Source organism: Crocuta crocuta, unplaced genomic scaffold, assembly GCF_008692635.1.
Source record: "Crocuta crocuta isolate KB4526 unplaced genomic scaffold, BGI_CrCroc_1.0 scaffold19, whole genome shotgun sequence".
NCBI classification, from domain to species: Eukaryota; Metazoa; Chordata; class Mammalia; order Carnivora; family Hyaenidae; genus Crocuta; species Crocuta crocuta.
In genome coordinates this window covers 3,308,006-3,331,619 of record NW_027551565.1, presented here as the reverse complement: position 1 = coordinate 3,331,619, position 23,614 = coordinate 3,308,006, and the positions used below count along the sequence as shown (strand labels likewise).

The 23,614-nt window shown below is 40.5% G+C and overlaps 1 protein-coding gene across 1 annotated transcript in view; it reads left to right on the top strand.

Moving 5' to 3' along the window:
• PLCH1 (phospholipase C eta 1) overlaps nt 1-23,614 on the top strand; it is a 204,414-nt gene that overhangs the window by 18,130 nt on the left and 162,670 nt on the right. The window contains exon 2 of the mRNA XM_077750100.1: nt 8,757-8,875. Coding sequence (XP_077606226.1) covers nt 8,797-8,875 — 79 coding nt within the window. The 5' untranslated portion in view covers nt 8,757-8,796. The remainder of the gene's footprint in view (nt 1-8,756; nt 8,876-23,614) is intronic.

Below are 23,614 nucleotides of genomic sequence, written 5' to 3'. Positions count from 1 at the left end.
GAGCTTGTGAGTGGGGGTGGGTGATGGATACAGGACAGCGACCAGCCAGCCAAGGTGTGGAGGGGGGCCCAGACCCTCTGTGCCCCACCCGGGGTTCTGAACTGCTTTAAAAGCTGTCAGTTTGGGTTTGGTCCAGAGGAAGAGGAACTCTGGCCCTCGAACCCCCCTCCCTGCACTGTGTAATCCTCATAACTCGAAATTAGTGGAGAAATGCAAGAGGAGCAGCTTTCTTTGAAATCTTAGCTTTTAACTGGATTTGACCTGAATTCTAAACTTCTAGGGATACCTGGGTACAGAAATTGTGAAATGTGTTGTCCAAGGCCATGTGGTGCTGGACAGTTTTGTGATTTTTTTCTCCTATGCCTTCCTGTTTCTTATTGTTTTATGAATATTACTGTCAAAGCCTGTTAACTATGTCTTGTATCTCTCAACAAGGCTTAAAGAAAATCATTACTCTCCATATAAGTTAAATGCTACAGTATTGGGGTGCCTGGGTGGCTCAGTTGGTTAAGCATCCGACTTTAGCAAGTAGCCAAATATTTCTCTGTAAAGGAAGGTCTAGGCTTAGATGGGTTTATGAGTAAGTTCTACCAAACATTCAAGAAAAAGTATACAGTAAAACCTTGGATTGTGAGTAACTTGTCTGTAAGTGTTCCACAAGATGAGCAAACATTTCTAATAAGTTTTAACTTGATAAACGAGCGATGTCTTACAATACAAGTAGTACGTGATACCAAATGTCACATGATCACAACTGAGTCAATGGTTCTTGAAATTCGCCTTGATATACAAGTGCTTTGGATTACAAATTTGTTTCTGGAATGAATTATACTAGCAAACCAAGGTTTTAATATATATATATATACACACACACGCACATATATACATATATATACATATATATGTATATATATATATTATATACCACATCTAAAAGCATATTTAAACATCTTTGCTTTTTACTGAAAATATTTCCTGCTTTTCTTAAAGGTATCATCCTAGGGACACCTGAGTGGCTCAGTTGGTTGAGTGTCCAACTTTGGCTCAGGTCATGATCTCACAGTTTGTGAGTTTGATCCCCACGTCCAGCTCTGTGCTGACAGCTCAGAGCCTGGAGCCTGTTTCCAATTCTGTGTTTCCCTCTCTCTCTTTGCTCCTCCCCCACTTGCACTCTGTCTCTCTGTATCTCAAAAATAAATAAATACTAAAAAAAATTTTTTTAAAAAGGGTTCATTCTAGAATTTACAATGTTTTCTTTGTTGGTGGTGTCTTACTGCTATAGTTTTCTGATTGTCCTATCATTTGACATTGGCAATTTTAGAAATGAACTTACAAATGGAATAGCAAAAATGAATAAATGTAGAATGATTATAAAAGATACTAATCATAAAACAAACTTAGGAGTATTTAAACTTTCTGGCTATTTATCAGTCCATCTGATACATGCATCCCCTCTGTATGCTTATATGGTTTCTTTCTTATGGCTTCCTTATTTCTTATTGAGTTTTTGGAGTGTGGAGTCTTTGAGTAGAGTTGATTACAATTTCTTTTCCAAATTACATTTATCTTGTAGAAATATATTTATTGAAATGGCTAGAGTAAGTTACTAAGTAAGAAAAGTAGACTACAAAACAGTAGGATCTGATTTGTGTTTTAAAAAAAGAAAATAGGCCACAGTGTCCATGGCAGTTGTCTCTGGGTGGTGAGTGATATCACTATGTATGTTGAGTTTTTCTGTATCTTTCAAGCTCTAAAAATGGATAAAAATAGCTAAAGATAAATGCATTTATATAGCATTTCCTCTAACTTTACCATCCACTAAGAAAAAAAAGTCTTATCAACCTGTTCTAGAGGCAGAATCTGAAGCTAGTTTTAATAACAATCAGTTACTTTCCTATGAAATCTTTCCTAGTCATTGTAAGTTATTAATTTTGTGGATCATTGCAAGGATTGGGGATCTGTATGTTCTATTAAAGAGTTCTAAATGTGACATATATATTCCAAAAACCCCCAAGAGTTGGAGTGAGCATTCTGTAAATTCCCAAAGAAAGTTGGGTCAGTTTTTTAACATCTTTGCTTTTGCTTGAATATCAACCAAACAACTTCAGACTGAGTACATGGTGCAGTGGAAATACATCTCCGATGTAAACTAAAGTGTTATTTTTTGAAAAATCAATGAAAGTATATTTTAGTAGATATTTTCACATACTGTGTTCACAAAAATGGGACCGTGAAACACTCGAGATGCCTGCTTTGAGACTCTTGAGGCTGGGTTTCCTTCCAGCTCTATCTAACAGCTATGCTATTCTGCAAATTATTCATCCTTTCTGGTTCTCTGACTTTTTTCTGGCTTCACCAGAGAGGTTTAGCTTAGCTGATTTCTAAGCTTTCTTTCCGTTGCTTCCCCTTACTGAGCACTGGGCCCTTGGATCATCGAAATCTGGTCAAAACCAAGATTGAGTTTGTTGCACAACTCTCTTTTTCTCTGCCCCAGCCCTGCTAACTCCATTATCTCTACCTCCGTCATCTCTAAATTTTTAAATCATTTGCTCTGATTCTAGAGGCCAGAGTGGGCCCTTTCTTCCTTCAGTCTTCAACAGGTAGGAACCCAGGAAATGGGGCACATAAGGAAGGCATCACTAATGTTTACTAAGGGCCTGCAGTGTACATTGCCCAGATTTGGCACTCAGAGGCAGCTTACAGCCTTCTGTCCTTCAGCAGCAAGCAGATGCCAGGAGAGGTAAGACATGTCAGCAATTAACCAAAGTGAGGAGGCTTACAGCCTGAAAACCATAGTGTTCAATTACTTAGACCTTTGTGCTCAAGCTCAATCATTTATAGTCTCTGAGCCTCCACTTCCTAAAAACACACACCCAGAAGAGCTTCTTCAAGAAGGAGAGATAATAGGGGTGCCTGGGTGGCTCAGTCGGTTAAGCGTCCGATTCGGCTCAGGTCATGATCTCACCGTTCGTGGGTTTGAGCCCCGTGTTGGGCTGCTGACAACTAGCTCAGAGCCTGGAGCCTGTTTCAGATTCTGTATCTCCCTCTCTCTGACCCTCCCCTGCTCACGCTGTCTCTCTTGCTCTCTCAGAAATAAAGCATTAAAAAAATTAAAAAAGAAAAAAAGAAGGAGAGATAATATACATGAAGAATGGTTTTCAGCTTTGGTTGCATTTTGGAATCACCTGTGGAGTTTTAAAGCCCACTATTTAAGTCCCACCCCTACAGATTCTGATATAATTGGCCTGGGGTGTGGCCTGGGATCTGGGATTCTTAGGTTTCCCAAGAGATTGATTCTAATGAGTAGTCAAGATTGAGACCCCATGATGTAAAGCCTTATCACTGTGATAAGGCACTCAATAATTGGTACTTAGTAACTGGTGCAGCCATTCTGGAAAACACTGTGGAGGTTCCTCAAAAAATTAAAAACAGCATTACCCTACAACCCAGCAATTGTAGCACTAGGAAGTTATCCAAAGGATACAGGAGTGCTGATTCGAAAGGGCACACGCACCCCAATTTTTATAGCAGCACAGTCAACAATAGCCAAATTATGGAAAGAGCCCACATGTCCATCAACTGATGAATGGATAAAGAAGATGTGGTAGATACATACAATGGAATACTGCTCGGTGATGAAAAGGAATGAAATCTTGGCATTTACAACAATGTAGATGGAGCTGGAGGGTATTAGGCTAAATGAAATAAGCCAGTCAGAAAAAGACAGATACCATATGATTTCACTCATATGTGGAATTTGAGAAACTTTACAGATGACCATAGGGGAAGGAAAGGGAAGGAAAAATAAGATAAAAACAGAGGGAGGCAAACCATAAGAGACTCTTTTTTTTCCCCTAAATTTTTTTAAATGTTTTACTTATTTTAGAGAGAGAGATAGATACAGCGTGAGCAGGGGAGGGTCAGAGAGAGAGGGAGTCACAGAATCTGAAGACAGGCTCCAGGCTCTGAACTAGCCATCAGCACAGAGCCTGACACGGGGCTCGAACCCACAAACCCATGAGATCATGACCTGAGCCGAAGTCGGACGCTTAACTGACTGAACCACCCAGGTGCCCCCCAAGAAACTCTTAAATACAGAGAACAAACTGAGGGTTGTTGGCGGTTGGGAAATGGGTGGTGGGCACTGAGGAGGGCACTTGATGAGATGAACACTGGGTGTTGTATGTAAGTGATGAATCACTGGAATCTACTCCTGAAGCCAAGATTCTACTATATGTTAGCTAACTTGAGAATTAATTTTTTTTATTTTTTGGTATGTAGTAGGTACTCAATAATTGGTAGGTAGGATTATGGCAGTTCAGTGCCTGAAAGAGTTTCAGGTAAATTGGAGGGGGAGATCCTGGGGGCATTTCAGGAAGGCAGTGTTTTTTTGTTTTGTTTTTTTTCCTAAATAGTTTAATGTCAAGTTGGTTTCCATATAACATATACCCAGTGCTCATCCCAACAAGTGCCCTCATCCATGCTCATCACCTCCCTTCCCCTCTCCCCCACCTCCCACCCCCCTCAGCCCTCAGTTTGTTCTCAGCATTCAAGAGTCTCTCATGGTTTGCCTCCCTCCTTTTCCCCAATTATTTTTCCCTTTCTCTTCCCCCATGGTCCTCCATTAAGTTCCTCCTAATCCACCTATACGTGCAAACATATGGTATTTGTCCTTCTCTGCCTGACTTATTTCGCTCAGCATAACACCCTCAAGGTCCATCCATGTTGCTACACATGGCCAGATTTCATTGTTTCTCATTGCCATGTAGTATTCCATGGTATAGATAAACCACATCTTCTTGATCCATTCATCTGTTGATGGACACTTAGGCTCTTTCCATGTTTTAGCTATTGTGGAGAGTGCTGCTATGAACATTGGGGTCCATGTGCTCCTATGCCTCAGCATTTCTGTATCCCTTGGGTAAATTCCTAGCAGTACTATTGCTGGGTCATAGGGGAGTTCTATTGTTAGTTTCCTGAGGAACCTCCACACTGTTTTCCAGAGGGGCTGTACCAGTTTACATTCCCACCAACAGTGTAGGAGGGTAAGGCAGTGGTTTTTTAACCAGCCCTTAAAGAAAAGGGCAATGATTACAGTGTGAGCAAAAAGATCAACAAGTTGGAAAGGTGGGTCCATAGAGGACTGGCGATCAGATATCTCAGTATTATATACATCTGTGGGAGTTTGTATTTTTGTCCTCAAAGAGTTGAAGTTCTCAGTCCTCATTGAATGTATTTGAGGATGTTACCTATATTCATTATATATTGCTGTATAATAAATTACCCAAATCTTATAATGTCTTAAGGCAACAATACTTATGAGCTTTCATTGTTTCTGTGGGTCAGAACTATAGATGGGATACAGAGGGGATGGCTTGTCTCTGTACCTCTGTATCTGGGGCTTCATCTAGAATGCTTGAAGACTGGAGTTGAAATGGTCAATAGATTTACTGATGTTGGCTGTTGGCTGAGAGCCTAGCTGGTGCTATCCATTGGAACATTCATATCTGGGCTTCCTTACAACATGGTGCCTTGGTTCTCAGGAGCACTCTGAGAGAGATAGGGAGCCAGGCAGAAGCTGCATCCTTTTTATGATGTAGTTTTGGAACCAATTACAACGGATTTTGTTAGGAATGAGTCACTGAATCCATGCCATGTTCAAAGGAAAGCAAATTAGATTCCACCGTTTGAAGAGAGGGAGGAATGTACAGTAAATTATAGGACATATTTAGAAACCACCAAAACATTTAAAAATTTAAAAAAATTTAAAAAGTAAAACCACCATATTACATAGCAGTCTATTTCCTTATAGCTTGTCATGGCTAGAATCTTGGGTTTGGGATCTGAAGATATAATTTCAAGTTTCACTGCTACCTTTTCCTAGCAGCATGGGTGAATCGCTTAGGCTAACACCCTCTTCTTTCCTTCTTTCATCTGGTTAAGAGGATGCCAAATTGAGAGCCAGGTATGTGCATATGTTTTGCAAACTATATACAAATGCACATTGTTCTTTCACCTTCTGATTCCACTAAACTACCTTAGATGGAGAATGAATAGAGAGGGCAAAAGAATGACACAGGAAACTATCAAGTGAGTAAGGAAAAATGAGCATCAATACAGACAGTTCTCTTTAATTCCATGTACCTCAAAATATTTCTAATATGAATAAGCAATACATTTTTTAAGAAAATGGGTACTACTGATAGTACTGAAAATTATTTCCATTTCTTTCAAAATGGTATTGTTAAAATATAGATGTCTTTGGGGCACCTGGGTGGGTTAGTCAGTTAAGCATCTGACTGTTGATTTAGGCTCAGGTCATGATCTCATGGTTTGTGGGTTCAAGCCCTGAGTGGGGCTCTGCACTGGCAGTTCAGAGCCTGCTTGGGATTCTCTCTCTCTCTGTCCCTCCCCTGCTCATTGTCATGTGCACTCTCTCTCAAAAAATAAATAAGCTTTAAAAAAAAAAGCTTATTAAAAATATATATCGATGTCTTTAAAATTTCATGTAGGGGGGTGCCTATGGGGCTCAGCTGGTTGAGTGTCTCAGTCTTGGTTTCAGCTCAGGTCACGATCTCATGACTCATGGGTTTGAGCCTTGCATCAGGCTTTGTGCTGATGGTGGGAGTTTACTTGGGGTTCTCTCTCTCTCCCTCTCTCTTTGCCCCTCCTCTGTGCTCTCTGTCAAAATAAATAAATAAGCTTAAAAAAATAAAATTTCGGGGCACCTGGGTGGCTCAGTTGGTTAAGCAACCAACTTCGGCTCAGGGCATGATCTCACGGTTCATGGGTTCGAGCCCCGTGTCCGGCTCTGTGCTGACAGCTAGCTCAAAGCCTGGAGCCTGTTTTGGATTCTGTGTCTCCCTCTTTCTCTGACCCTCCCCTGCTCACACTGTCTCTCTCTCTCCCTCAGAAATAAACAAAATGTTTTAAAAAATAAACATTTAAAATTAAAAAAAATTTCATGTATGTATTATATATATATATATACACATACATATGTGAATGCATAGGAAAAGAACTGGAATGATAGATACACCAAACAGAAGTGTTCATTCCAAGAGAGGGACATGGAATGAAGGAAGCAAGGTTTTTCAAATGTTCAAGATTTTTGATGAATTTTGTGTTGACAATAAAAAAATTAATGAATGTATATACCCACATTAGTTATATGATTAGAAATATTTATTTAATGTTTATTTATTTTGAGCAAGTGAGCATGTGAGTGGGGGAGGGGCAGAGAGAGAGAGACAGAGGGAGAGAGAGAATCCTAAGTAGGCTCCACACTGTCAGCACAGAACCCGACGTGGGGCTTGATCTCACAAATCATTAGATCGTGACCTGAGCCGAAATCAAGTCAGACAGTTAACCAACTGAGCTAGCTAGGTGCCCCTAAAAATACTTTTTTTAAAGCAGAGCTCTTTGTAGTAGTCAGTATTCAGTTGGGGGAGGACATTGTCTCCAATAATCAGCTGTTTTCTGTTGTATTTTACAATTGGATCCACAGGTGATTTTTAACTTGGAGTGGTGGTACTCATTTTCAGCCTGAGGGAGTAGGGGCGGCAGCCAGCCATAGCCAGGTGGGGATAAGGCAAGAAGTGGGAGTTGAGGCATGGAGCCAGAAGAAAGGTGGGACAGGTAGGAGTCAGGTAAGATTGCTGTTACAGAGGGTTAAGAATGAGCCTTTCAGCCAAGGAGAAGCTTTAGGGACTTCATCAATTGTCCCACTGATGAATAGACAAAGCTCTGATGATTTTTTTTTTTCACTGTGTGGCTGACTTCATCCTGGACTATCTTTATAAAACTCTAGATTGTTCTAATAGGACAGATAACAAATTGTTTCCCACCTGTGGGTTTTCCTTCATGCCAGCCCTGCTTGGTGTTGCCTGGCCTTATTCCGTGATCAGAAAAGAAGCTGGAATTCTGAAAAGTTGCTTTAGCCAAATCCTGTGAACAAAGGAGGCCTTGTTCAGGGTTATGCACGTCAGCTTTTGGAGGAGTTTAATTCATCAGCTCAGATCTCTGCCTTTCAAGCTCTTGTCTAGTGAGCATTGTGTTTCTCTGTGGAGGGGAAAGCCTTACGTAGGGGCAGGCACCGCTTCTTATTCACCCCACTTGAGACCTGCGCCCAGCTCTGCTTACACCAATAAGTTTGTTGTGCATTGATCCAGACCTCAGTGGTCCTGAATGAGCCCAATGAACCCAAAAGAGGGAGGCAAGGTTTGTCACTGTGTTTAGCTTATCCATTGCTCCATGGACACTGTTATGATTTCTAAGATTTCTATGGATTGATTGCATAGTCTACCAGAGTGGTACTGACACAAAATTCAGGAACTGGGAATGATAGTCACCCTCCTGTTACTCACCTCCCCTCCTGCAGATGAAATTTCCTGAGAAATTACCAGCATTGGCTGGTTTGAGCCCTGGCCAAATATGGACAAGACCCAGAGCCCATGAAAAGTCCTGGAACTTATTCCCCAATGATCGATTTATTTTCCCTTGAGACAGCAATAACTTTGAGCCCTGAAGGTGCTATTTGAAAAAGCTAGTGTTTTGGTGTGTTAAATGACATTCTACCCTCTGGGGAGGCTTGTGGGAGATTTCTCAGCACCTAGGGGATTCCAGTTGCATGTGTGGAGAAGGTGTGTGCCGCGTGTGTTGCCTCATAATGCTGGGCAACTGGTGCATTATGTTACCAGGGTGAGCGTGTGGCTGCCATTTTCTTCACTTTTGTCTCATTCTGTTTCCCTTGACAGAGCAATTTGGTTTTGATGCTGTGCCAGAAATCTTCTGACAATGAGCTACTGGAACTTGGAGAAAAGAAACTGTGTGCAGTACCGCAGGCATTTTCTGGTGGACAACAGTGTGTTTCATGGTGAGCTGTCTTTTGTATTTATAGAGTTGGATCTTTTATTTTGTTTCTGACAGCACTTTTATTCTAGCACTCTGGATGCAAATATGGTATAATTGTTGGGTTGAATCAAGAGCTTGAGTTAACTTGTTTATGGATAATTTGCCTGAGAAGCCCCGGTGGACTTACTCCCTACAGGTGTAAGCAATGTGCCCACCTCAGTAACCATAATGGTGTTATCACTTTTCTGTTTACAAATTAGTTTAGATCCTTGCTTTTCTTCTTTTATGCTGCCAACTCCAATAATACCTCTTTCTGATGTTTGAAATTCTGCTGGGCTGGACACATAGTAAATGTTTAGTTAATGCATGCGGATCACCAATCCGTACTCCTTACCGGCATGGCATGTGTCACACTCTCAGGCCACATATAAAAACAGAAGAGAGCCATTCACAGCACTTATGTATCATGGTCAGGATCACTGCAGCCACAAATCAGAGAGTAATCACTATCAGTCATTTTCCTGGCAAACTAAGATGAATTGCCTTTACCCTGCTGGTATGTTTGTTTTGTGATATATAGTCGGGGATAAGCTCTGTCAATCCTGCTATCAGGATACCCTTGAGTTAAATTTATTTAAAAGTCAAAGATTTCCATGTTGCCAGTATTTTGGGAGTAATCTCAATCAAAAGCCTGGGGAATTGTAGAGGGTAGAGAGAATTTTCCCAGGGATCAGAATGCTGTTTGTATAACATCCTATAATCTAGGCTGCCTTCAACTTTCCAAGTTTAGTTTTTCTCCCCCATTTTGATGACAGACTTATGCTTTATTATTGCTTTAAATTAAATTTAAGATAAACTTAGCCTTTATTAAAGTACTTTGGGGGTTAAAATGTTTGTGTCACATTCATTATGCTAACTTACCATAGGACTTTACAAGGTAAGGAGTACTTTATCTTACAGGTCAAGAAAGAGATGAAATGACTGGCCCAAGTTGATTTAGTTAATTATTAGCAAGGTCAGAAGTAAAATTCCTGCCTCCACCTTTCCAGACCAGCTATCCTGGCTTTGCAGTGGTGAATGCAGGACCCTTAGCAAAGGAGACGGGAGCTGTGACCTTACACTGTGACCGGGACACTGAGTTCTATTTTATTTTTCTGTGACCTTCATCTAAGGGTTCTGTTCTCTGCTTCAGCATTTGCTGTGGGGTATTTTCTGCCACAACTTTTTACTTGTAATAAAAAAGAGAATAAATATGCTAACTGAAGCAATACAGGAGTTAGAAGAACTAGCTTTATTTTTTCAAGTTTTATTTTGTGCCTGATGACACAAAATTCAGAGTTCAGTGCCTTCAGATAGTATTTTAGATGCCTTTGTCCAGAGATCTTAAAGGCTATAACAACTTTAAAACAATTTTCTATGTATTTTTTTAAATTTTTTTTTGTTTATTTTATTTTTGAGACAGAGAGAGACAGAGCACGAGTGGGGGAGGGGCAGAGAGAGAGGGAGACACAGAATCTGAAACAGGCTCCAGGATCTGAGCTAGCTGTCGGCACAGAACCTGATGTGGGGCTCGAATCAACCAATCACGAGGTCATGACCTGAGTGAAGTCTGATGCTTAACCGCCAGAGCCACCCAGGTGCCCCTTTTTTTCTATGTATTTTTATAGTTGTATTACCACTGAGCATATTACTGTATTGCAGGTATTTACACTGAGGGCTTGAGGAACATGGTCATCCTGACTTCTTTCAACACCTTTGCAATAATTATCATTCATCCCATTTTAATAGTAGGAAACTGAGGCTTAGGGAAAGCTGTGAAGTGGTGATGTAACTTTCAAACTCTGATCTTTCTAACTCCAAAACATCATTATTTCTTTTCTTCCAGGCTGCAATCTCCATTTTAGTACAGAGATTAGCACTCAGAGGCTTAAGTTCCATCCGACAGTATCTGCTCTGCTTTTAACTAGCAGTGTGATGATCTGGAGCAAATGATTTAATCCTTCAAGATCTCCATTCTCTCCCCTGTGAAATGAGCATGCTGGTCTTGATTTTGAGTTTCTGTCTAGTTCTAATATCTGAGATTCTATTGAACTACTTCTGAGAATTAAAAAAAAAAACTACTGTATTTTCTGGGCTACCTTTTCCACTAAATGTGAGATACACAAGGGGGCAGTAGAATACTTAAAATGTGGATTGGTTACTTCACATTTAAGAATTCCTCTTTTGAAAGGATTTAGGGATATTAGATGTTCCCAAGATTAAAAGGATTAAAGCCAGTTAGAATTATGATCCTATTCACTTATAATAAAGCAATAGCTTTAAGTGTTTCTGATAGTGTAAAGTTTTTGTATTTCTCTGCCTAAGGATATGTGTCAGGAAAGAATGAGGCCTCTACTCTTCCTCTTTTTTTACCTCTGTGAACATGAATGTCTGTTAAGACATGAACTTCTTTAACTTAATGTAGGATTTTAAGGAGTTTTGGTATATTTTAAGCTAAGGGTCCTCTAATGATAACATCTTTGTAGAGGATTTCAGAACATCTCTGAGAGAAGAGAGATGGAAGGACATGGTGAGTCAGAAATGTCAGATTTCTTTTGGAAGGGGCTTCTGGAATATGGAATGAGTATTTGGATACTTTTTGCTTAATAGCTTGGCTTCACGTTGTCTATGTTGATAATTGTCTTCATATAACCAAATCCTTCAAAACAAAATGAAACAAAATCTCTTCCATTCTAAACAGAAAAGAATCACTTCCCCTGGAAGATACTAGACTTTTAGACGCTTTACATACAGATTTAGGTTGTAGTCAGGCAAAAAGAGCTACATTAAAATGACAACTATATGAGCTACAATGCTCAATAAAAGTAAAAATAGAAAATGTAACATTTGTATACCGCTATTCATGGCCTCATTTTCTGAGTGTGGAGGTAGTATGTTCTCATTGGAAACAATTTAGAAGGTTACCTACAATCCCAGAACCCAAAGAGAAACACTGTTAAAAGTCTGTTTCTGTCCAATGCTTTATCTTCTCTTTCCCCTTAGCAACAATCTTGATGGTAGGAATGAATATCTGGAAAAGTTAGGAAATGGTGTATATTGGCTGACAAAAATGACCAGGTTGAACTGACATAATTCTGTGTTCAGTGATGAGAGGATTCCTGACAGGAATTATAAAAAGGTGTAGGTGTTTTTGTATTTCTCACTAATCTGTCCTTTGCCCAGATTTCTAGAGAATCCTTTGACTCTAAAGGGATCATGTACCTATCGAAGAAACTCCAATAGCTGAGGTTTTTCTGTACTTGGCTTTTATTCACTTCATATGTTTGAAATAGAAAAAAAGAAAACCTTGGCAAAGAATGATTTGTGTAGTATGAATCTTACTTTTTTAATTAAACATTAAAATTTTTTTTTTAATTGTTGAGAGAGGGCATGAGCAGGGGAGGGGCAGATTGAGAGAGGGACACAGAATCCAAAGCAGGCTCTGGGCTCTGAGCTGTCAGCACAGAACCTGATGCAAGGCTCAAACTCACAAGGTGTGAGATCATGACCTGAGCTGAAGTCGGATGCTCAACTGACAGAGTCACCCAGGTGCCCCAGTATGAATCTTCTTTTAATAGGTTCTACTTTCATGAATTATTCTTACTTGAAAATATACTCTCAGCTGTTTCTCTTGGTTGCAGNCAATTTCTTAAACCAATAGTCAGTATATTTGCAATTAATATATATAATTTTTATGCATATAAGTTTTTCCACACACTTGAGTTCCTTAATACAATCAATTTAGAGGTGACTTAATTTTTGTTTTCATAAACTGCTAATTATAATTGTGATGTTGGAAAGAATTATTGTTTTCCTATTAGTTATTATGGTATCATCCCAACTTACAGTGAAATTTATTTCTCTTGCTATCATGTTACACAAATGTTTCTGAATGATCAGCACAAATCTACGGTAGAAAGGTTTTGAACTGAATTATGAGTCTCTCTTCCTACCTAGGGATAAAGTGAAAAATAGCTCTCTTATTAAATGTGGAAAACGTAAATGTCTTTTCAAAAAGTGCTACATATGAACTTTTACTTTGCCTCAAGCAACCTTCTAATGCAACTATAATTTAATTAATTAGTGTAATGGATTACTGTTTATCTAACCTCCCTTTCCTGGCCAGAGGCCTACTCAGTTAGAAACTGAACTACCAGTTTGTAAAAGAAAGTAGGCTGGGATGGGGTCCTGGAGACTAGTTCTGTTTCTCGTTTCACTACCAGCTTGTATTGCCTTTGTCTCCTAGGAGGATCCTCAGTTTCTCTCTCTCTCTAATATGAGAATTTTGCTAGATTCGTGATGTTGGGGTCATGAGTTTGAGCCCCATGTTGGGCATAGAGATTACTTAAAAAAAGAACTATTATCTCTTGGAGACTAACACTGCATGCAAAAAATGTCAGACACAAGTGGAGAGAAAGGGTGGGAGAAAAAGAAGTTAGGCCACGTGGGAGAAAATGTATTGAGTCCTTTAAATTTTAGAAATTACAATAGAAGTAATTCTGGAAGTAGATCTTTAGCCATCTCCTCAAGTCTCCCCTTCCCCTCCCTCACCCCCTATTCTCAAAGGATCTGTCACTACGGCAGAGAGCATTGAGTGAAGTATTCTGTCAGGTCTATGATGTTCTGTTGCACCTTGCAAGTATGCCAGAGGCAGTGAAGGCTTAGGCAAAGGCAGGCATGGCCTGACCCACACATGAGACCTTGTAGGGGCAGCCCTCCAGCTGGGTGGATTTGAGTGAGTTGTTCCCTATGGGATCAACTTTCTATGTCAGCAAAATCCTGTGATTTAGGACAAATGACTTCTAAGTAATTGGTTGTTTGTTTGTTTTTTTTTAACATTTTTTAAATGTTTATTTATTTTTGAGAGAGAGAGAGAGAGAGGCAGAGTGCAAGTGGGCAAGAGGCAGAGAGAGGGAGGGAGACACAGAATCTGAAGCAGGCTCCAGTCTCTGAACTGTCAGCACAGAGCCTGACACAGAGCTCGAACTCAACAAACTCTGAGATGATGACCTGAGATGAAGTTGGACACTTAACTGACTGAGCCACCCAAGCACCCCAGTGCCTGTTTTTTTTTTTTCTTTTTAAATTAATTTTGGGGCACCTGGCTGGCTCAGTTGGTTAAGCATCCAACTCTTAGTTTTGGCTCAGGTCATGATCTCACCGTTTTTGTGAGTTCAAGACCTGCACTGTGCTCTGTGCTGACAGTGAGAGCTTGCTTTGTATTTTCTCTCTCCCTCTCTCTTTTCTCCTTACCCCACTCATGCTGTCTCTGTCTCAAAAATAAATGAACCTAAAAATTTTTATTTTATTTTATTTTTAACCTTCTCCCACTTTTAAACAGAGGTTAATTGGAGAATTTGCTGTGAATTAACTGACAAAATTGATTTCTGCACTTTCCTCCTTCCATTGTCTGAGACAGATCACAGCCGGCCTTACAAAAGTGGATACTTATATATTATAACACAAAGGAAATAGTCTTTAATAAAAGCTGGTATAAAACAAACTTACTCTATAGCTTTTTGGAAACATGTTCTGTTCTTTCATTTCCTAGGATTATAAAAAATTCTCAATGAAAGCCTCAATGAAATGCTATTTATTTTGTATTTTAAAATTGGAAGTTAATTGCTTTTTTATCTTGCTCCACGATGGGCATTCCATCTGTAGCTGGTTTATTGAGTATTCTAAACTTAGTGTAGCATTTACAAGAAATTGCTTCATCTTTCTCCAATTAATGTTTTTAAAAGTATTCTTTGTGGGGCGCCTGGGTGGCTCAGTCAGTTAAGCATCCGACTTCGGTTCAGGTCATGATCTCGCGGTTCATGGGTTTGAGCCCCACGTCAGGCTCTGTGCTGACAGCTAGCTCAGAGCCTGCAGTCTGCTTCAGATTCTGTCTCCCTCTCTCTCTGACTCTCCCCTGCTCACGCTGTCTCTCTCTCACAGAAATAAATAAAACATTAAAAAAAATTTAGAAAGTATTCTTTGCAACAGCTTGAGGAGATTCCATTACTTTCTTGGCTACGTTGTGGTTACTGAGGGTCTAATCTAATTTTTTTTTTAATTTTTGTTTAATGTTTTATTTATTTCTGAGAGAGAGAGGGAGACACAGAATCTGAAGCAGGCTCCGGGCTCTGAGCTAGTTGTCAGCACAGAGCTCGACATGGGGCTCGAACCCACGGACCGTGAGATCATGACCTGAACCGAAGCCAGACGCTCAACCGACTGAGCCACCCAGGTGCCCTGGGTCTAATCTAATTTAAAACATTAATCTCAAGCTCCTTTAAGCCCCATCTCCTCCTGGACCCCCAGTACAGGCCTGAGCTGCCTTTTGGGCGTTGATGGTGGATGTTCACGTGGCTCTGCTGTACTTCTTCCTCTAGAACAGGAATTCAGACTTATCCCCTCAGATTTTGGTACAAGGAAGAGAGATGGGGAAGTAAAGTTTTTCAAGCCAGACCTGGGCCCGTTTGTATGTCCATGGTGGTCAGGTGATCAAGACCCACTCTGGGTCCATCTACTGTGGGTGTTTAATTTCACTTGGCCCCTCACCAGGGACTCTTCAGAGAGGACTTGCTGTCTCCCTCCAGTCCCCCTCATTCTCCATTCTAATTCCTTCTGGCTGAGGCATGGCTTTCCTTGCCATAAGGACACTCGGACAACTGTCTGGCCCTGCCCATTGCTTATCTCCATGTTTCTTCACAAGGAGTGTTTGTAGACTGCCATGGGCGCTGGAGGATGGGATGGGGTGTGCCACTGCTGTCTGCTCTTCCCAGCCCTGCTGACTGTTGTCCATTTTGTCTCTTCTCACACTGCTATAGGGGTGAGTCCCACAAGGCTGAAGAAATCTCTGAATCATTCTTTGCTGGCCCTTCCCCTTCTTGTCTCTGGGAGTGAGGGGTGCTTCCTCTGATTTCACTTCTCAGAGTGCCGTCCTGCCTTCCAGGCTCTAGGCGATACAGCTAATAGGGGATCAGGCAGTGTGACTTGGAATCGATGGAATCCTGTCTCCTAACCCCTGACATTTCTGCTTCGGCCCCTCCAGAGCCACTTCACTGATTCTTGCCTACTACCAGCTTGAATTGGGGTGGCTTCATTTCCCCAAAGGTACTGTTTTTTTTTTTTTTTTAATGTTTTATTTATTTCTGATAGAGAGAGACAGCATGAGCAGGGGAGGGTCAGAGACAAAAGGAGATACAGAATCTGAAACGGTCTCCAGGCTCTGAGCTAGCTGTCAGCACAGCGCCTGATGCGGAGCTTGAACCCATCAACCGTGAGATCATGACCTGAGCCAAAGTTGGTTGCTTAACTGACTGAGCCACCCAGGCACACCTGATGTTCTTTATTGTGCTTTCTTCACTCAAGTTTATGTAGCTGGATTGATCAGAACCAAGCAGTGATCTAGATTTATCAAAATCCATGCTGAGATGTCTCAGTCTCTTTTCCCCATTTGGGACTCTAATGATGAGGAGATTTTCCTGGATAGTGGAGTCCATGGGGATCTCTTTCTTGTCATGTTTTCTATGTTGAGGCCACTCACATTCTGTAATGACAGAGGTGATGAAAAGATCTGAGTCGAGTGCAAAATGGCAAACTGAAGGTCTGGGTATTTGGGAGGCCCAGGTGGATGAGAAGTAACGATGTTCAGTCTCCGAAGCGTTAGCTGTAGCAGCCAGGGGCAACAAGCCTGTTGCAGTTAAGTGAGATCCGTGCTGGACCTTTCCTGTTGGACCCTCGAGTTCCTTCTCTTAAACTGCGGCCATCGGCCATCCAGCCAAGCAGAAAGGCCCGTGATTGTTTTATTCCTTTATGCTTTGGAGTACCAATTTTCTGATTACTAAATTAGAAGGAAGAAATAACATGTCTAATGAATAGTCAGAATTTCCTTCAGATTTGCAGACTTCTCATGTTTTAAATGGTTGCTTATGAGAATTATTTCCCCTTAGACCTGTGTTACAAATTTAAGCCTTTGTTCTTTAAGCTGCATTTCCATAATTATAATTAATTTCCCGTGCTCTCTCATTTTCCCAGTTGTCTGTTGCTCCTCTGTGCCTAATGTATGCAGAGAGATTGATGGGAGGATGAAACGTCTTTCCATGAGTAGATTCAGAATTCTTTCAGGGCAACGTAATTATTTAATTTAATCACACAAAAGAGCCAGATTTTTTTTCTTGGACCACAGTAATAATTACTAGTGATTGCATTTGCAGTCACAATACCTTTCTGTTTTGCAGCTATCAAAACAGAGGTTAAAAATCGCAGTTTGGGGGCAGCTGGGCGGCTCAGTCAGTGGAGTGACTGACTCTTGATTTCAGCTCAGGTCATGTTCCCAGGGTCATGGGATCGAGCCCAGTATCAGGCTCCATGCTGAGCTTGGAGCCTGCTTCAGATTCTCTCTCTGTCTCTCTCTCTCTTTCAAATAATAAAATAAAATAAGTAAAAGTTGTAGTTTGTCCCTTTGTATTGTGTAAATGAAAAGTCATTTCAATAGACCTTTGGTACGTTACATATTTCCTTAGGACTCATTTCTCTCAGCAAGTATGTCTGAAGTTATTACAAGTGCAAACTCTTGGTGTCAAAAGGATATTCAGATCTCATATTTAAGGCTCGTGGCTTTGCGTGAAGTGGTTTCACCCTTCCACAGCTTCAGCGCCCGTCCATGTGCTTGTAACTCCCAACAGTGCACCCTGGCTTAGACTACCCCTCGGTGCTCCATACCCAGATGTCCACCCTCTTAGCTGACACTCTGCTGATGCCGTCCAGGCCCTCAGACTCATGTCTGTGGCACAACTCCCCACTCCTGCTGGTGCCACTCAGCCTCGCCAGCTTCAACTTGCTCTTTCCCTTCTTCATCATGCCCCACCTATGTGGACTTTTGGATGCTCACAAAACTCACTCCTTTTTCACTTGTCCAGCTTTCAACTCCTCCTTCAGATCTCAGAGTAAAGGTCCTTTCTTCAGAGAAGCCTTTTCTGACTTTCCAGACTAGGTCAGGCCCTTGTTTTAGGCTCTCCTCTTACCCTGCTTTGCTGCCTCACTGTGGTAATAAAATAGTTTCATGAAAACCAGCTTAATTTCTGTCAGCCTCATTCCTTCTAAGCTCCAGAAGAATAGAGAGACTTTTCAGCCTTCTGTGTCTGGTACGTTGTAGAGTACATTGCATATATTATAGTAGGTGCTCAGTAAATACTGCTGAGTGAATTCACTCAATAGGGGAGATAAGAATCACCTACTGTTTCATTATTTTTGCACTCTGAGCTAAGCTTTTAATCTTTGTGCTGTGGAATGCATCAGTTCTCTGGCTGCAGATCCTCTTCTTTCCTACGCTCATGCTTTTACCTTGGAGAACAAAGGGATACCCATGAACCATTCCTTCCTGAGACTGAGAAGGAAAAGGCCACTTCTGCTGAGAATCCTAGTGTGCTTTAAAAGAGATTATTACAGATGTGTAATGGCTTGAAATGGAAAAGGACAAACCCATTTCTTTAAAAGAATTTCAGACTTTTTGATTCATTTAAGACTACTTTCCAGAATTTCCATGTTGGTCATATGTGTGTTTATTTTATTCAACTCTGAATATGGAGGTTTCACTCATTAAAATAAGACTATCAGGAAAACCTGTTTAATTGCTGTATTTTGCATACTGTTAAAATTCTCTGCTGCTTGTGTCTGAAAAATCTTCATTCCACAGAAGTGAGTGTTGTCTGTGGGCTAATTCTTACCCCAGAGAGCAGAGAATAGACCTGCACCAAAACAAAGCACCAGTTTTCTCTGTAAAAGAGGAGGATGGGAGGCCTGGGGGTACATGAGAAGAATAATCAAATAGCATAGAGCTTCTTGAAAACTTAAAAAGATGCACTTTTATTTCAGATTTACAAACAAGAAAAAAGGTCAGCATCTAGGCCTTTCATCTAAGAATCTCAAGCAATATAAGAGTATAATACTGACTTCCAGGTAGCAAAGTCACTCAGAAATAGCACTGACCTGGGTAAGATAAATGCAGAATTTGTGAAAACATTTTTTGTCCAATTTTGTTTTGTCTATTTCATAATCGGGTCAGAATATGTGACAGTGTTCTTAGACTTTTTCATATTTAAATATAAAAGATGGTGACTTATGCCCAATTAAAAGGGAGAACAGTGAACACATTTATTAGTTAGTGTCTATTTTTATTCCTTTCCAACTTGAAATTGAACGTCGATGCATATTCGCAAATGACCATTCTTTGAAATTACACCAATGTATTGTGCTTTTGAACTAGCAGGAGCTTACCTCTCGATGTGGAGACTTGTATTAATTAACTCTTAAAACCACTGGTTCCCAGCCTTGGTGGCACATTGAAATTACCTGGGGATATAAAACTGTTGTGTGTGTCCCACTTAGAGATTCTAATTGGTCTGGGGTGTGGCTAGGATGTGGGGGAATTTTTAGAACTCCCCAGGAGATGCCAGTGGGCAGCCAATTAGATTCTGGTGGATTGAAAACCCTGGACTTAAGGTGACAAATACAGAGCCATAGAATTCATGAATTTGATAATGTTTATTTCCTATGAAAGACTATATTGTACTAAATCTTGAAAGTATGGGAAGAGGGGACATCCAATAAGAAGGATGTGGATACAAATAGTGTCAGTATTGAGGAAGAGGGAAGATGTAGATGGGTCATTTATGCTTGGGATTTTGTGGATGCTGGTTTTCTTAAAAATTCTTTATTCCACTTTATTTTTCTGATGATGGCAATGCAGGCTTACTGTAAAAAAGTTGGAGAGTATAGGAAAGATCAAAGAAACAGAGAAAACAGTCTATAATCTCAGTATGTGTATTTATTTATTTATTTATTTATTTAAAAGCAGGTTCAAGCCCCTATGTCCAACGTGGGGCTTGAACTTAAAACCCTGAGATCAACAGTTGCACACTGTACAAATTGAGCCAGCCAGGCACCCTTTAGTATGTGTTTTAAGTCTCTGCTTTCTTAAAATGATTGAAAAACCAAAGATTGAGTAACAATTCTCAACTCTGGTTATATATTAGAATCTTCTGGAGTGCTTAAAAAATACTGATTCTTGGGTTCTAGTCCAGCCCCGTACAATAATCTCTTGGCTATGGGACTCAGATATCTTCTTTCATTCCTTATATCTACATTTTTATCTATGTATATGTCTATACCTCCATTTCTGTATATATTTATCTTTAAGTCATTTTGATGCACTGGGAGTGATGAGAATCAGTAGATTAAAATTGTTTATTTATTTATTTTTTATTAAAAATTTTTTTTTAATGTTTTATTTATTTCTAGGAGAGAGAGAGAGACAGCATGAGCAGGGGAGGGTCAGAGAGAGAGGGAGTCACAGACTGAAATAGGCTCCAGGCTCTGAGCTGGCAGTCAGCACAGAGCCCGACGTGGGGCTCGAACCCATGAACCACGAGATCATGACCTAAGTGAAAGTAGGACGCTTAACTGACTAGGCCACCCAGGCGCCCCTGTTTATTTATTTTTTAAAGTTTATGTATTTATTTTGAGAGAGAAAGAGAGAGAGAGAGAGAGAAAGAGAGCGCAAATGCAGAGGGGCAGAGAGAAAGGTGTTCCAGACTATGAGTCTGGAGTGCTCTCTTGTCCAGCAAGAGAGTGGATGCAGAATTGAATATGAGAGAGGCTAATGTCCAGGAGGAGACAAGAGCCTGAAACAGGGGTTTCATCTCTGTATTTATTGAGCTCGCAAGACATTACCTTCGTGGTGAATGTGAAGAAAACAAGATCTTACACACGTGATGAACATGGAGAAAATAAGGTATTATCCACGTGCTGAATGTGAAGAAAATAAGATCTTACACACATGAACATGGAAAAAAAATAGTGAGATAGTAATCATTAACTTGTGTGTACAAGAAGCAAAGAGTCTTAAAAAATCACCTTGTGATGAAGGTACATTGGCGCCAGGTGGAAAGTAATCTCCTGCAGGTGATATAACAAGTTACTCATGATCCCATTACAATATCTCACTAGTTAACCTTGGGCACATTTGTCTGTGGTGGTGGCTTTTCACCCTAAGATTTTTTTCTAACCCATTTATGTAAGTAGAACTTATTTTCCCACAGAAAGGGAGAGAGGGAGAATCCGAAGTAGGATCCACACTGTCAGCCCAGAGCCCAATGCAGGGCTCAAACCCATGAACCATGAAATCATGACCCTAGCCAAAACCAAGAGTCAATGGTTAACCTGCTGAGTCACCCAGGTACCCCGAGGACTAAAGTTGTTGATTAACTAAAACATTGATTAATAAACTAAATCAGGTATTAGTTTATTGATTTAATTCAGTATGTAATTACTCTTTATTCTAGACAAAAGAGATACTTAAAAAAATCTTGATTTTTATGCAGAAGAGTTGAGGGGGCAAGTGATATGCTCACCTTCATATCATTATTTTCTTTCCTAAAAGATTTATTTCATATTCGTTTTTTAAGTTGATTTAATTTTGAGAGAGATAGAGAGGGAGAGTGAGCACAAGTGGGGGAGGGGCAGAGAAAGAGAGGGACAGAGGATCTAAAGCAGACTCTGTGCTTTGGCTCTGCTGTCAGTCAGAGGGTTGAGCTGACAATGTGGGGCTTGAACTGACAAACCATGAGATCATGACCTGAGTCAAAAGTTGGACACTTAAACCAACTGAGCCACCTGGGCACCCTTAGTACTACTACTACTACTACTGCTACTACTACTACTACTACTACTACTTCTTCTTCTTCTTCTTCTTCTTCTTCTTTCTTCTTCTTCTTCTTCTTCTTTCTTCTTCTTCTTCTTCTTTCTTCTTCTTCTTCTTCTTTTAATATTATGCTTTCTTAGTGTCCTGTGATTTGTCTTTATAGCCAATGTATCTGTTACATGATACAAAAATAAACCTTTGAGCATTAACTGATCTCACAGTGTTATCCATGGCTTCCTGATGCTGAACAGAAATACTTTGGGAAAGTTCCTAAGAAGAACAAGTAACAAAGAACATACAGTGTTTTGTTTTAATTAACCCATAGTGAGTACTACACAGTTCACAGCAGGATAATTTAAGAATTGATACAGGAGTAAATATGAAACACAGGAATTGGAGGAACAGTATCATCATTTGGAATACATCAGCTGTAACCCTGAGTACCATTAGAATTGTGTTTGCCTATCTACCTTGGTAAAGGGGGTATCTAGAGGCTTAGAGAAGCACATACATTTTATTGTAGATGGCAAATGTTGTCAGCCCTTGTAGACATCTGTTCCACCCCTAATTTCTCTTTGTGTGAGAAAACTAATGCTGAGGACCACTGTGTTATTCCTAGAAGTTTCAGAATGTGAAGGAGAAATCTTAGATCACTTGTGTGCTGCATGATACCTCCTTCTTTGCACATGGGGTTGTATGGGAGACACAGAGAGGGATTTGGGGCTGGTGTTAAGATAACTAAATTTAGACCTAGTCAGGAGGAATCAGTGGATTCTACATTCGAATAATCTTGAGGAAGCATCAGGGAATTTTACAGTTGATTCTGAATCAAAGTTGGCATTAGAATTGGTAATGGTGATTGCTTTACCAACATTGTCTCTCTTGAGACTTTCAACAAGATGGTTTAACAGATGAGACTCAGAGAAATAAACAGTTTGCTACCAGATCACATTGTTAGATTATGGTGTTCAAACCCAGGTTGTCAGACTCTAAAGTCCTGGGGTTTCTCTACTGTGATACAATGATGTGTTAGACAAATTTGTTTCTTTCAAAGCAACTGAGGGTGTGGGTTTGAGTGTTTTAAAAAAAAGCTTCAAGATCCTTTAGGGACCACTAAAGGACTCCACAGAAACACCAATGTGAGTTGCCTTTAGGCTGAGAAGTGCACTTAGGGAACTAGTGCACGGGGGCTGAGAACTCATATCAGCTGGAGTGGTCCTTGGGAGCATGTTAGAAATGCAGACTCTGAGTACTTACTTACTGATTTGGAATCTGCATTTCAACAAGATTCCCAGATGATTTGTATACATTGTAAAGTGTAAGCGACACTTCTCTGAGGAGCCACTGGGCTTGGGTGTGAGCCCTTGAGCATATTCCTACCTCCAAGGAACAGGTGGGAGAGGGAGAGAGTTAGAAGGAAGAGAAGAACCGTTTCCCACCAAATGACACATTTGGAGGGTGGAAACTTGTCTGTAAGGGATACAGTTAAAAACAGAGACCCCAAATGCTATCCCAATGCTCAGATTAAAAAAAAATTTTTTTTTTAAGTTCATTTGTTTTGAGAGAGAGGGAAAGAGCAGGGGAGGGGCGGAGAGAGAGGGAGGAATCCCAAGCAGGCTCCACTCTGTCAGTACTGAGCCCAATGCAGGAATCAAAGTCACAAACCATGAGATCATGACCTGAGCCGAAAACCAAGAGTCAGATGCTTAACTGACTGAGTCATCCACGTGACCCCACCCCCGCAAATGCTTGGATTTTCTTTTTTTTTTTTAATTTTTTAAAACATTTATTCATTTTTTTTTTTGAGAGAGAGAGACAGAGAGAGAGAGAGAGAGACCACAAGTGGGGAAGGGGCAAAGAGAGAGGGAGACACAGAATCCGAAGCAGGCTCCAGGCTCTGAGCTGTCAGCACAGAGCCGGACACAGAGCTCGAACTCAGGAGTGTGAGATCATGGCCGGACNTGTCAGTACTGAGCCCAATGCAGGAATCAAAGTCACAAACCATGAGATCATGGCCTGAGCCAAAGCCGG